This window comes from Falco punctatus (genome assembly GCF_963210335.1).
Source record: "Falco punctatus genome assembly, chromosome: 4".
Classification (NCBI taxonomy): Eukaryota; Metazoa; Chordata; class Aves; order Falconiformes; family Falconidae; genus Falco; species Falco punctatus.
In genome coordinates, this window is record NC_137583.1 from 111,614,021 (window position 1) to 111,629,503 (window position 15,483).

A 15,483-nucleotide genomic window follows, 5' to 3' on the forward strand; every position below is an offset into this window, starting at 1 on the left:
GATCACCATATTTATCCCTGCTATGAGAAAACTGAGCTCATGTTCTAAATACTTCAATATTCTTCAAAGATTTCTTGCCTAAATGTTGGTAAGCCTCTACAGCTGGTCACTATGCTGACCTATTATTTTTTTGTTTGTTTTCCTTCCTCTTATATTAGTTCATTTCTGGATACATTAAGAATTGAGAGATGTGTACTTTTTTCCTAGCATAATCTGATAGTAAAAAGGTGAACTTTTCAGCCAAGTTTACCCTAAAACACTATGTACATTCTCCATAATTTGGGATGGGGTGGGAGGACAAACAAAAGTGTTCTGTAAGAGAAATTTGTTAATGTATAACTGAAGGAAGTAAGCAAGTACACATAACAGGATGTATGCTTTGCTTTCACTTCAAAGTCTTGCCTTTTGGAATATTGTTGATTTGGCTTCCGTTGGTTTTCTCCCTTACAACATTGAAATTCAAGCACTGGGTAGATTACTCTCTCACCTCTAGAACTGTACAGGCTAGGTTGCATCTGTGCAGTGATTTTTAAAAAACTTATTGGCTCCAAACTGTTGTTGCAACAAAAGTAATCTAGATTTAAGATTGGTTTCTTTTTAACCCCATAGATTTTTCAGACAGTTACTACATTAATTAAATGTTTAAGGAATAGGAGATTCCTTAGTTTCTCATCTGTTACGAAAATTCATGGTAAAGTGTTACTGTGTTTAAAGGCAGATGTGATTGGAAAGCAAATGAGCAAAAAATTAAATTGAAAAACAAGAACTGGGAAGAAAAAAAAAGTGGGAAACATCTATGAGAGCTAATGCAAACCAGCATGTTCCTTAAAATTCCATTAGTCACGGTAATTAAATCAAATGTCATGAAATAGTGAAACAGCTAATGATAATAGACCACTGCCAGGGGAGCAGAGCAAAGACTGAATGCAGAACACTTTTATTGTGACCTTACAGCCTGTTGCTAGTGCAGCTTTTCTAGTGCCTTTTTTCTGATGGTAACTTCAGATTAATGTAACTGCTCATATGTCCTAAATTATGAAAGGACTTCAAATTCTGATCCTTTTTCTTGACTGATCCTGATTAAAATAGTAATGAAATAATCTGTTGGTACTTGATAGTGGCTTTAACCGTGATCAGGAACATTTTTCTCATATTGAATCTAGTGGAATGACCAGAGATACTCAGTATGAAGAGGTATGGTATTTAGTGTAAACTCCAATATCTCAAAATTGGGTTTTGCTTCTGACAAGGGTATGCAGTACCCAAAATGCAGCAGTGAGAGGGTGGACCCAAACACCTGCAGAAGTGTATTTCATGCGCTGTGTTGTGTGTCAGACATCTGGGGATGTGGTTTGTGGGTCTTAACCACCACATGGTTGCTCTGGCTGTTTTCCAGCAATAGTATTTATTTGGCAAGAGGCAGAGAAATAGGGAAGTGTGCTTGTCTCTTTTTCATTAAAAGATTTACATACATAAGTGTGGATATATCAAGCACAGGCCAGATTCTGTGACCTTACCATGCTGAAAATTTCCCTTAAAAGTAGTTGTAGTTCAGGTTTTTTTGAGACTTGGAATTACTGGATAAGTATTGTTTATATAGTTCTTACTTTTAAAATTTTGCTTTATGCACATTGGATAGCAAATTTTTGGTAATTTCACTGCTGTTATGGAAACAAGTGAAATTACTGTCTCTTAACAACACACCCAGGTGTGGTTCAGGAGAGTCATTAGCATAGAATCTTTGGATTTTCAAATTGATGAAAAGGTCTTTCGTGGTATATTTAACTCAAGTTAAATTAAATGCCAATATGTAGTACACCATTTTTCATTTGTGCAACCAGACAGTTTAATTCAGTATAGCTCACTCTCTGTAACTAAAAGATAAGAAACTCCTTAAATAAACAGTACTTTCCCTCCCCACCCCCCCCCCACCCCCCCACCCGCCCTCTTAAAAAACAGAATAAGCATTAACCATTGTTCTTGGTAATTAACTGTAAGGTAGCAAAACCCAGAATTTTTTCTTTCAAGTTTAAAAATGAGGGAATCTTTGGTAGCAATGTCTTAAAATTACTTTGCAGTTATTGTAATTTTCACAAAATTCAGATTTGCTTGTGAAAGCAGATCAGTGTTCTGTGAAGCTATACATTAAACAGATTCCTATGAAGAATCTTAATTCCCTGACAGAACTTCGGCAAATATGCTACTTTTAACAAGACTTGGGGTTTGTTTTGGGTTTTTCTGGTGGTGCGGGGAAGAAGAGGGCAGGCCTCTGAAGTGAAGTGGAGGGACTCTCATGTTTGTCAAGGCTGTGGGCTAGGGACTTGAAGTTAGGTGTTATTTGTTCCAAATGTTTTAATCTCTAATTTTTGCTCTTTCATCTTTCTCCCAGTAAAACCTGAGAAAGTTTCATTTTACTGTTGGATGGGAGGCACTTAAAGAACAAATGTGAGCTTCCCTGCTTGACTGTATTGATCTCTGTCAAGTGAATCAGTGGCTTCTGCAGCCAGGTATGCATTCTCTCCTGCCATGGGATTTGATGAGGACCATGCATGAACTCTTAGTGTTAGAATAAAGTTGATGAGTGTAGTTTCCTGCAAATTGAGCTGTGTCTTCCACAGCTGAGCTCAAGGCTACAGCCCGAGATGTGTGAGATAAAATCATTGTGCCCTTCCTGTGTGCTGGGAAGATTGTATGTACGAACTTTGAGGTATCCAGCTGATCTTACCTGGAGATAAGAATTGTTTGGCTGTGTGCCTTGTGCCTGCAAAGTGGAGGTGGAGTGTGGCTGTGGTTGCCTCAGTGTCAGGGAAATACCCCAGGTGGAGGCTGTTGCTCAGGCTGGAGCCTGTTGTACCTGGCGGCAAACAAGTGCAGGTGGGGCAGAGGACCCTCAGCCTGGATCAGTCTTAGGAAGATCACCGGTTGCCGTGCTCACTATGCTGCTTGCCAAAAATGAGGGCATCTTGAGGATTTTAATGCAAGAATGCCCTGCTTTCGGTCTCAGGTGAGCTGCATTCCCATGCCCGTGGTCCCTTAACAGCAGGAAGACATTTCTCCTTGTCAAAAGGTGGTGGTCTGCCTCTCGGCTGCTTTGTGCAAGAGTGACAATGGCAACAATGGCTTTTGTTTGGTCTCCAGAGAGGGTGTCTATGAACAAGGGATCGTCCTTAACCCAGGACTGGAGAAATGGGTGGTTTCTCCTCCTCCAGCCAGACTGTGTGAAATGCTAGCAAAGTGTCGGGGGTTATGATTGGCAAGGAGCAATACGGGATCCTGTCTTGTGGTTATCTTGTTCACTGGCACGCTGACCGCAACTGCTGATGGAACAATTTATATATGTTCTATCATTTCTGTATTTTCTTAAAACTGCCTTTCCCATCATTGTATCTAACTGGAGTCAGAAGATCAGTTACGACCTGGTACAATTGGGTAATCGTGGTGGGCAGCAACTCTTCAGCCCCCAGCTGTGACAGCTGCTTTAGCAAAGCATCTCCTGCAAGCTCGACTCTGAGGAGCTGCCCTCGGGCGTTGGCATAGCAGACAGTGCAGAGATGTTGGGTTGAGAGATGGGGAGGGAGAAAGTTAGGGTCATGAAAAGAGAATAAGGACAGGGAGGTCAGTCAGGAGAAGAACAAAGAGTAGGAAAAATGGACAAGACTTTAAAAGGTGAAAATGCAGTAAGTGAGAAGAAGGTATGCACATCAGAGAAGGAGCCACAGAGCCCTGTGATGCTTGGTGTGTGATGCTGATGGAGTCCTGCAAGTTGGACGGTTTTCTTGGTCTTGGTGTGTGGACTGGTAATCTGGTAGTAGGGTGTGGAAAAACTGGTCTGTTTAATATCACTAAACAAAGGAGAGAGAAAAAAAAAAGACAACTGGCTGTTAGTATAAATTTGTTATTAAGTTAAACTACAAAGGAAGCTACTTGTTTGCTCCAAAAACTCTTTCAGAGCCTGGCCAGCTGGGAGGTAGAAATGAAGCTGGTAGGAAGTTTGGAACAATTATTTTAATTCTGCTGCAAATTCCTGGTGTAGACACAGCTGGTATAAAGTCACTGTACTGTATCTCATTGGAGTTAGGAAACAGAGGATACATGCTTTTTGTCCTAGAATTAATTAATCAGCAAAACTCATATTAACATACACTTATAGCTTTCAAACATGTAAACTCTGCAGACCAAAACAACGTTCATAATTTTGTCATAACAGGCCTTTGTTGGCAACGTATAAAATCTGTTCTTTGCTTCTTTGTACAGCCATCTTCCACAATGGCGGTAAAAGACAAAGTACTTCTTGAGATGTATTTTTTCTGCACTGTGTTGTAAGGGAAACAGGTATCTAACACATCGTTTTTATCAGGAAAGAAAAAAGCTAAATCAAACTATACCCTGGGTATTTTTGGAAATATGTTGTTACAGACTTGGAATTTAAGCTATGATGATACTGATGATAGATTTGGAAATACAAGCTCATTATATGTGTTCTCACCACAGGAGAAGAGACCACATCCTGGTTAAATGTCATAAGACTAATTTTGACAAGTGACTACTTAATTGCAATTTCTAAATACTTTTCCGTGATGGCGTGCAGTGCAATAGCTGTGTCTTGGTTAAGACTGTGGGTTATGTGCATTGTTTCTTGGTTATGCTCATGTTAATTCAGGATTAGGAGGTGGGTAAGACAGAGGGGATGCTTATCTTTGAATTGGGAAAAGATACTTACTCTCATTATTTCTGCTGATTAAGAAATGCCAAATTTCTGTCAAAAATAAGTTCAAGCAATTGCATTGCATAGCAGCGAGCAGCTACTAGCCTAGGAAGTGAGATAAGCCTGGATTATGTTCTAGTTATGTTTATCAGGGTCCACTTTATTCTTATAGACAGATCTCCAAATGGTGCAATTTGTGACACTGCAACCTGAAAGCAATCCCTTTCCAGCCGGACTGGAAGATTGCCTGTACGTCTGCCTTCACCCCGAATGGTTTCTCTTCTAACAAATTTCATTTTCTTTTATAGTCCTGGCCCAGGTCACTGAGCTATATGATTAGGAGCAGTATAGGTCTTGCAGTTTGAGGGATGTCTTTGAACTTTGTTGTATTTGTTAACACATGCTAAGGCGGGATCCACAGGTGTAGTCAATATATAGTCCCTTTTCCCTTTACCTCTCTTCCCAGATTGTTAGAAGTGGAAGAGGAGACAAAGGCTGTTGCTGTGCAGTAGTGCAGTAGCTAATTTTTCTCTTTTGAGCTGAGGATGGGACTTTGAGCTTTCCTGAGGTGTTTTTATTTTTTTTGTGTGTTTAACAGCTGTAAGTGATTCTCTCGGGTAATAAAACTTTTACTATAATTTGCTTATACATCATATTGACCCTATTTATGTGGTACCGGATGTAAATCTATCCGATAATACATGATTAGTTGTCTCTTAATCCCTTTGAATTTACCACAAAAACATTTGCTGTTATTTAAACCAGTCAGGGTTTTGCCCTTGGTATAGTTGAAATGAATGAAAATCTTGAAAATACTGTTAGGTAAGCACTGTCTGGTAGAAATAATTATGGCAGGGCAAATCAAATCTCAGTTTTCTTGATCTGAAGATTAATGTTTGATTTCTTAATATATTTTTTTAAAACAGATTTTCTTGTGAAAGATTGAATCTTCTCAGGTTCTGGTCACTGAAATTCAGATTGCAAAATTTCTGCAGTGTGTCTTCCTGCCAAAGTCAGTCTTGAAAGTATACCAAGATTTTGTTAAATGTGTTTAGATTACAGAAATCAGTTTATTTTTTTTTAGAGTTCAGGGAGGAAGGGGGATTCTGGTGTTGGAGCCCTCAGAGGTGGCATTTTCTGGGGGTGAGGGTGTGGGTTTTGGTTTCCCTCCTATCAAGAACAAAAATTCACAGAGAGAGATAGCAGAAATTATCTTAATCATTCTACTCAAGAAGCAAAGGGTTTACAGAAAGCTTTCCACCCAGTATCACAAGGTTTGTAGTAATATATTTGGCAGCATTTCTTGACCATTAGGGGTCTGACTTTGATGTATACTTACCTTTCCACCATTTTATCTTTTAAATTTAATGTGGAAAGGATTCTCAGCTGCAAGGTACAGTGGCAAACTTAAGGGGGAAGTTTCCCATTGAGCTAAACAAACCTGATGATTCATTACTGCTGAAAAGTGATCCTGCTTCCCTTGCTTTGCTGGTGACCTAACTCTTTCATCTCGTGTAGCATCAGCTCTATCTTGCTAACCTCACTTGCCATCAGCTGTTAATAAAAATCTGTGAAGGTACTAGAACTGCAGACAGTCTCTTTCAAGTAGCTGTTGTTTTTTCTGCCAAAATTCAGTGTTTCCATCAGTACATAGGTTACTGGGCAGGAGATGTTATCACAGCCTGGGAAGTGGATCAGGCTGAAATGTTTTCCTTTTTTCTTTTTTAAAGTTTCTTACACATCTGATGGAAAACTGTAGTTAAAAATAGAAAAGTGATTCTTCAGAGACTGTAATTGCAAAAAAAAAAAAAAAAGGTAATTTGGCATTACAGATTAAGTTGCATTCTGCCTTTTCATTCCTCGTCTAGCATTTTAGTGTCATAGCTACAGCACTGAGGAATATTTTGTTTCTCATCTTTAACTCTATCTTTTAATACTATGAGCTTTTTCTTGCATACTGTAGAGTGTATGCATGTTTTTTAACAGCTTTACCCTCTTCCTGCAAAGGAAAAGCAAATTCAGGATGAAGGGAGTTAGTAATCTGTCAAGCACTCCGAAGTCTCTGTGAGGTTAATAGGTAGGGATGCAGTGGGAACGTGGGGAAGGGGATCTGCAGGGCGAGGCTGGTCTTGTACAGCAGCAGCCAAAACACTTCTTTGGTGGGTAGTTTCGTAGTATTTATGGGCAATTATTAATAGGTCTTTGGTTTGGAGTTTTTCCCTACTCACTCTTTGCTCAGTGAGTTAGCTTGTCAGTTAGGAGCGCTTTTCAGTAGAAGCATTAGGGTATTTCGTTTTTGCTAAAAGTAGCACAGTTACTTTTGAGGATTGGTTTAGAAGGTTGGAACACAACTTTTACTATTGTTTGGGGGGGGTGTATGTCTGCAGTGGTCTGCCAACTAAAATGAAAGCCCACGTGTGTTTATTGATTGCTGTAAAATACTTTCTACACAACAAACTGGAAAACGGATATTAGGCTGGTTAATTTGAGTGGCCCCACAACATACTAAACAGTGTTAAGTTCTCCTCTGACTGCCGTATGAGTTCCCCGCTGCAGGTCTTCATGTGCCACAGACACCAACGATTATAGATTTCAGCAAGTGATGCTTATCCTGGGGGCAGTCCCTGAAGTTGGCACGGTGACAGCAGGACGATGGCCAGCCAGGCAGCTGCTGCAGCCAAGTACCCAGAGAATTGCAGGTGGCTGTGGAGGAGCCACAGGTAGAATGATGGCACCACAGTGGCAGCATCAGTGATACTCTGAACTCCGGGAAGGACTTGAAAGTTGACCTCCCCACCCAGCAAGTGGTAATCTTTGCTCATCTTCTACATCCTACGATGTAGTAGCAGTTGTATCCTTACTAGAATTGTGGGCAGCCTGGGGTGGCCATCAGCTGAAGGGTGCCAGTGGGAAGCGTGGATGCTTGTCTGTCGATTGCATGGGATTTCAGTACCCTCTGTCTTAAATGCTTCCTAGCATTCAAGGAGGAAATCGGTGTGAGTTTGTGTAATTGCAGTGTACATAGTAACTAATGGTGATCTGGGCTAGGCACCCACTGCTGGGAGAGGCGAGACCCGGGGATGCCTTTCTTTTTGATCTCTTTCTTCTCCTCCTCCCTGTCCCCACCCCCCCCCCCCCCCCCCCCTCCCCGGCTACTGCGTAGTAGTAATGAAGGCCTTTAAAGGTCCAATGTGGGATCCACATTTGAGTCTCATAGCTATCACAGCCATAATAAGCACCAGAATGGCCTCTAACCAAATGGTCACTGAGAAAATCTCCTTGAAGGTAAGCTGTGGAAAAAGCCAAACCAGGCTTTCCTACGTCCGCTAGAGCACATGACAGGACTGCTAAAGCAGAATCTTCTATGTTGTGAGAAAACCCCATTCGCCACAGATGTCTTGGAAGTGACCACCTTGAGGCTGCCTCATTCCTTCTGCAGATGTTGCACAACTTCAGATGTTGGTTCTACCATATTGGGCAAAGCTGTGGTTTGGTTTATTTTGAGCCTCTTGAGATGCGGGTTCTGGGTGGACTGGTCACTGTTTTGGCATCCCCAGCAGTGGAATGTGTGTGTGGACAAGCAGATCACTCAGAGGAAGAGGAGAGTTTACTGACATCCTTATCCACATTCCAGGGCTTGCCTTTCATCTCCTCATCTGCACCACTGTGCTGCAAGAAAGAGAGAGGGTAATTAGCGTTCCACCGCTTCCAGGGACAAAGCTCCAGGGGCTTCTGCTGCTTGCATCCCTTGTGTGTTCTGCGAATTCCCCTGAGTTTGGGGATGCCAGGTACCTGCGCAGCTGCGGTGAAGCAGATGATACAGCGCAGGAATGTTTCAGCGGTTTGGTACTCGGGTTAAGGACCTGGTTTTTTTTTTTTTCCTTTACAGTATTCAAGAATGTTCGTTCCTGTTATGTGGCCTGTCCATGCTAGTGGAATATAAATAACAAAAGGCAAATGCATTAAACTGCCAACAGTCACTGACATCTCGGCAGCAATATGTTGATTTATATCACCTGAGGAGAGCACCTAAGATGTTTTTTTTTTCCTGCTTCTTGGGGGAGAGGGGAGAAATACTTAATCAAACTTGGAAAATTCCCTTGGATGACATCAGTGAGTCGTCTGAAGCGATGATATTCACATCAAAGCTGTTAATGTGGTATCTTGCCATTTTATTTGTTTGAAAGAAGTTGTTTGACTTGTAAGCAGATGCCTACAATTAGGATTTTATGGAGTGTTCCTTACTAAGTATAGGGGACTCATTGTTTGTTCGTTTCGCGAGAGCAGTGATGCTTTATCATGTTTCATTCTGAAGTGCCGGTGTTTAGTGCATCTCTGATTCCTTTATATCCCATTTTAAGAATTCTGTGTTGATCTAGCTGTCTGTGTATGTATGTATGTATGCATTATGTAGGTAACTGACCTGATTATAGAGATAAAATTTAAATTCTTGAATTGTTATTTTGATAATTGTAGGTATTAAAAATTGGGATACATTAGGGTTCCTTAGTCTTATTTAAAGTTCAGACAAGTTATACAGGTTTTTGTAAAATCAGCTTTTATTTGTTCTAAAAATATAAATAAGTCATAAATACCATCTCTCAAATAGTTTAAAAAGCATAAGTTATACAACAATTTTTCTGGCTTCTGAAAGTATTTTTTTGTTAAATACCTATTAAATAAGTTGATATTCTGCATAGTACCATTAGAAATGATATAAAATACATCCTTTGTTTAAATTATTTCTAAATATTGAAAATATAAATAGGAAACATTAGAAATGAATAAATATTTTAAATACAATAAATAGGTTCCTAGAAGGAAACAGGAATGTATATAAATGCAAACCATTGTTACTATCTCTGGTTCTTAAAACAGAACAACACTGTCGTCTGCCACGTGACAGATTTGTAACAAAGGACTGTGCCTGAATTAAAACATTCAAACACTGAAACTCCTGATATTTTTCAAATAGCGAATGGCCCTCACTGTTTTCTCCATAAATGAAGTAAAGTCTCGGAGGATGAGGTGGGTGGTGATCTTCTCTATCCAGATCTTATCGGACTTCAGCTTTGCGCGGAGGGATTCCTGGGTAGCTGAGTCCGGGATGATCACTTCATCAGGATTGATCACCTGTGGAAAAAAAGACAGCATTGGGGTGCCCTGGTTAAAACATGTAATTGAGCTTGTTGGAGAGCATCACTTGATATGTATAATTATGTTCCCGACCAGCTGTGTGTCCACACTTTCTGTACTGCAGATGACAGACCTCCCTGGGACCTGTGTTTCCCTGCAGCCCTGCTTCCACGGTGGGGTTTGAGGTACGTTGATGCCTGCTACGATCACTGTGCAAGAATCGGAGCATCTCATCTGATCTATACAGTTTGTTCTGGTTTGAATGCAATGTCTGACATCGCAGCCCAACACACGCGGCACTGAACAGATCAACGCACTTCTGCTGTCTGCCGGCTGCGTGGTTAGTTGGGAAGATGCTGATCATGATTTGTCCTAACCTGTACTGGCTGCTACATCCTGAGTCATAAGTTAATTAGATGACATTGGAGTACTCTCACATTTTATAGTGGATTAACAGCTCCCAAAGATGTCAGACTTGTTTAGCTGCTTAATTCCTACTTTCCAGGCATTTAGGCATGTGGGACTCTGTCACCAGCTTTCACTCATGTGTGGAATTCTAACTGCAAGATGAGTAGAAGGAGTTGTGTACCCAGTGCTGACTGACAGTGCTGGGTACCTGGTACCTAAATGCCTTTTAAGAACTTGTCCCAGGAAGCGGGTAGGTGACTTCTGAAAAGGGGAGTTACCTAATCATGGAGCTGTTGTAGATGACTTCGGATCTGAAGTCTAACAATAAAGTGTCTGCTTCATCCTGGTTTTAGGATCTCTCCTACCCTTTAACAAGTGACAAAAACAAGTGCAGCTCCTTCTGGAACATCTTTTTTTGTGAAATTCAGTTAGAGATGGATATTCTTTCTGTCCAGACTACTTGGAAGCAGATTCTGATCACACACCCAGTTACTTATACATCCAGCTTCTCGTTGCACACTAAAAGTTTGTATCTGGATGTTCACACAGGTATTGGGCTGTTGGCTCTATCTGACCACAAGTGACAGATTCTGTCCTTGCTCTCCATGCCTTAAAATAGCAGATAGACTTCTCTCAAAGAAAAATTTCCAGCCTGGAGATCAAGACTCCTGTCTTCCTGAAAAATTCCATAGATTCTAGAAGTACAGGTTTTGCTTTTGATCACTGTTTAATTCTGCCTGTTCCAATTACCTCTATCCTACTAATTTTCCAAAAAAAAAATCAGTCTCCCCCAGTTAGGAAGTGAACCCTTCTGCAAACTAATATATCAAGTTGGAAGCCAGTGGTCCGTTGCAGTCTTATGATGGGACTATTATTCTTAGCTAGCACAGTGTGCAAAAAGCAGCTCAGCTCCCTTTCACTTAAAAAATGATGGACATAAATAAAGATGCTAGGAAAGGTATGGCAAACACACAATGGGCTTTTTGGAGGCCAAAGAACACCTTGAAGGAAATAATGCCCTGGGATTTCTGCAGTCCTTACTCACCTGGCTGCTTCATACTCAGGCAAATAGTTTCCCTGACGACAAAGTACGCACTCATGTTAAGGGTTTGCTAATATAAGGAAGAACTGCAAGAATGAAGTGAATTTTTGAAGTGTGATCTTTCAGAGCTCTCTAAAACATGGCAAATGACTGTCAGAAATGAGCAGCATTTAGTTTACTGAATGAAGAGAATCTATTACCAGCACCATGTGCGCTTTTCAATAGGCAGCACCTTTTATTTAGTCATTAACCTACACTCTGAATTTAACAGGCTTCCTTGATTTTTAAGCTAAATTTCGGAGAGTTTTAAAGATTAGTAATTTTGTAAAAATGTATTTAAAAACCCCTAACCATTTAAATAAAAGCCAAGTTAACTTCCACTTCTCAGGTGGTTGCAACGTTAGAAGGCTTGGGCTGAACTGCAGTTCCACAATTAGGAACAGGCTCCCTGAGAAATCTTATTTCTGTTAGCCAGGCAGCATCAGTATATTTGTCCTTAAAACAATGATGCGTTTCATTGCTGGTTTGGAAATTAGAAATAACAGTAGAAAGTAGGAAGAATCGTTGCTTTTAGAAAAGAAAACAAAACCTTGTAAAGCCTGTAAGTTACGTCATAAGGGTAAGTATCTGAGCGGGAGGCACCATCACCTGCTTCCACTGAGAGAAATGAAAGTGGGAAATGTTCCGCTTCTGTTTCTGCCTCCTGTTTCTCTGCGTACCCGTCAGTGCTAAGCCACAACAATTATTGGGGTGAACGTAAAACCAACTCACCATCTGCCTTATGGTGCGTGCCAGGTGCTCTGTACTATAGCACAGCGATTCAACGTTTTGCTTTTCACTAGTAAAAGTTTCTTGTACGTGTGCAAGGTATGTCTGAAAGGTATAAAGGCCGCTGGAGATTTTCCTCAAGCATTTCTCCTGAAATGAGAGAAAGGTGAGAAAGTCACTTAGAGCTCCGAAACGCCTCCGTCGCAGTTATGCTAAGCGGACGATGCTGATGCGGAGCGTGGAGGTCTGTGCTGTGCCGAAGCCAGCTGGAGCCGGCACAGATCTTTAGGTCGACTTCCACGGGTTTTGGAGCAGGCGGGAGTCGCCCCAGGTGTATAGGGCCAGCCCGGAAAGGAGAGCGGTTTCTTGCCTCATCGAAGCCGGCGAGCAGACACCCGTCTTCCTCCGTCACCTTGGGGAGGTTGAGGTTGTTCTGGACGAGCATTTCCATGCTGTTCCCGCAGACGGTGAACTTCTCGCACATCTGGGGAGAGACACCGAGAGCTTGGGTCGCACCTCGGCCGGGGCCGGCTGCGAGCGCGCGGGTGCGGGCCCCCGGCCGCCCCCTACCCACCTCCTCCTGCAGCTGGGCCGCCCGGGCGTGCAGCAGCCGCGCCAGCCGCACGCAGTCGGGCAGCGCCGCCCGCCGCGCCGCCGCCTCCTCCAGCTCGGCCTCCCCCGAGGAGTCGGCGGCGGGCAGCGGGGCGGCGGCGGCCCGTGGCAGCAGCAGCAGCAGCAGCAGCAGCGGCGGCGGCAGGGCGGCGGCGGCGCGGAGGGCGGGCGGGCGGCGGCCGGCACGGTCACGGTCACGGTCACAGCCACGGCCCCGGGGAAACTTCATGGTGCGGCTCCTCGGCTCTAGCCCCTTCTCGCCGGGCGGGCTGGCGGGCTGACTGAGCTCCGGGCATCCCTGAACGTGTATTTATCGAGGGGGCTTCGAGATTATTCATGGCCCGGGAAAATCCGGCGTTGAGACCGCGGGGGCGTGTGCGCGGCGCAGCGCTCGGGGCTTGACACGGCGCTCGGCCCGTCCGAGCGGGGCGGCGGGATTGTGAAACGGGCCGGGGGGGCAGCCGAGAGGCCGGCGGCGGCATGAAGTCATCGCGCTCCTGCACGGTAACTCCTTGCGGGCCGGGCTACCCCCGCCGCCGGCTCACCTGGCCCCGCGGGCCGGGCTACCCCCGCCGCCGCCACCGGCTTTCCTGGCCCCGGTGCAGCCCCGGCAGCCTGCGAGCCCGCCGACTCTAGCCGCACAGAAAGTCTCGGTAACCATACCTCCCCTCCTCTCCCTCTGTAGCTACACACTTTATCTGTTTTCATGTGTTCTCGTGTGTTTTTAATGTTTTATACCTGTCGTATTGTGTGCATTTACCTCTATATTTTAGCTGGTTTTATTACTTACGTGAAACTAAATGCATGTGTTTAGGTGCTGGCGATGTGTAAGTGCTAAGTTGCCGCTCTCCCTGTGAGCTAGGTATGAGTAGGATGACATACATCACGTGCGAACACTTTAAATGCACAGGAATGGACCACAGCCAGCTCCTGCGGGAGGGTGGCTGCAGGAAATGCCGGGAAGGTCCCCGTTATCTGCCACCTTATCTCTGCCTGCCCGGGAGGTGCGGTGGGAATTCTAACCTTTCACACAGGGACTCTTCACCCCAGGCAAGTGTCCTCATTTGGCTCAGTCTTGTAGAGTCTGGACCGAGTCAAACTGCAAGGCACGCTGGCGTTGAACTTCTGGAATGGCTTGAACTGATTTTGGCCAAAGGGACTTTTTTATTTAAAATTAAATTGGTGCCGTTTTCTGCTGGAAGGAAGGCCAGAGGAAGACCTGATTCTGCTTCTGGAGGTGCTAAGAGGAGGGCACAGAGTGGGGAGAAGAGAATGTAGGACATGAGAGAGAGAGAGAGAGAGAGAGAGAGAGGTGATGCAAGGGCTGTACTTGGGCATTCTCATTTGGACTCTCCCCTTTCAAAAGAACAGACACTGCTAACTCATTTTCTAAGAACAGCCTGGGTAGAGAGCTTCAGGAAAGCAGCAGGGTACTACTGGCTTTTTACTTAGTATCTCATTCTGCCAGCAGCGGAAAGGCAGCTGCTGTAATTCTGCCCAGTGGAGAGAGATTAGTGCTGAAACACAAGTGTGAGAGAGCGGTTTTCAACGGCAGCAATCCATCTCAGCCAGCTCCCTGAGCATGGCAGAAGGGAGCCATAGCAATAACCTCTGGATAGTTAGCTTTATAGCTATATAATCTTCTGTTAGACCCTTGCCAGGTCTGCGGTGTTGGGCATAAGAATAAAGCATACCACTAGTGGTATGTTTGACGAGTATCAAATTAAAAGACACGATTGCAAGGTGCCAAAGGATTAAAACAGCCAGACCAGATGAGCTCAATGCTCCTGACAAGTCCGATATTTGCCTTCTGATAGCCATCAGGGGCAGATGCAGCTGGGATGGCAATTCCTGCCTCCCTCTCTCTCCGTCCGTGATAGCACACAGATTTCCTTCCACTGCCAGGTGGCCCATAGGCTATTCACTTTTCCTTTACCTAACCTAACTGAAAATACTATTCCTAAAATCACCAAAACTTAGTAGAAGGCTACCTTTCCTCCATAATATCTTTTCAGCAGACCTTCTGTAAGTTAGCTTTGTTTGTGGCTCTGTCATTTTTGATTTTGTAAGTCTGTTTCTCCTTGTGCCATGGCAATGTCTGTTCCTTAGCAATTTCCAGAGAACCTTTTTGTGCTGATGACTCTTATACAGGGATCAGTCTTGCTGATGTGCGTAGTTACATCTTCCGAGTGAAATAAAAGGAAATTTCTGCTGTTGTTCCTCATCCAAATGTCTCTAAACCTTCAGTTATTATTGGCTCCTTTTGGGGTTTTGCTTATTCTGTGATATGATTGTCCTCGTGACTTTTCAAAAGTACAGAATATACTTACATGCTCCAGTGGAGGTTGCTCATTAATGCCTTATAAACTCAATTTGATAATCTAGGACAAAGCATAGCTTTCAAGGGAAGGAGGAACTGGAATTTACACAATAGTATTAAAATACTTCTGCTATTACTCTAGACAGTTTCTTACGGAAAACTACTTTTTTTTAATTGATGCTGCACATAAAAGAAATACTTGGCACTGATCTATCTATAATAATGGTTAAAGTTTAGAGAGGGCTTAAAGGGGGTTAATTCTACTGTACTACACTGAGTTACTCCGATTCATCAGTAGCCATGTTCAAAATGTAGTAAGCTCCGAACAAACAGCACTTGCTCGTGAGTTAGCTGCAGGTCAGGAGATTTGCCTGTTGGTACTTTAAAATGTATAAGTAGTATCACTGAGACTCTTAAGGTATGATTTCTAGATACAGAGGAATCTCTTTCCTCCATAGAGTATATATTATATATACTGCCGATTGCTGTTCT

The 15,483-nt window shown here is 43.2% G+C and overlaps 1 protein-coding gene and 1 long non-coding RNA gene across 3 annotated transcripts in view; one reads left to right on the plus strand and one right to left on the minus strand.

Annotated features, from left to right (window-relative positions):
* Window positions 1-34: 34 nt before the first annotated feature.
* IL6 (interleukin 6) lies at window positions 35-12,900 on the minus strand (the record flags this gene model as incomplete). Of its 2 annotated transcripts, XM_080382208.1 has the most annotated exons (4): window positions 35-9,838; window positions 12,063-12,209; window positions 12,430-12,543; window positions 12,634-12,900. In XM_080382208.1, the coding sequence occupies 4 exons, from the start codon at window positions 12,898-12,900 to the stop codon at window positions 9,647-9,649; spliced, it is 720 nt and encodes a 239-aa protein (XP_080238334.1). In that variant the 3' UTR covers window positions 35-9,646. The 2 variants fall into 2 exon arrangements, with proteins under 2 accessions (XP_080238334.1, XP_080238333.1); XM_080382207.1 differs by having other exon boundaries at window positions 12,430-12,900.
* Window positions 12,768-15,483, plus strand: part of LOC308061780 — a 49,391-nt gene continuing 46,675 nt past the window's right edge. The window contains exon 1 of the long non-coding RNA XR_013927352.1: window positions 12,768-12,901. This is a non-coding gene — a long non-coding RNA (uncharacterized lncRNA). The remainder of the gene's footprint in view (window positions 12,902-15,483) is intronic.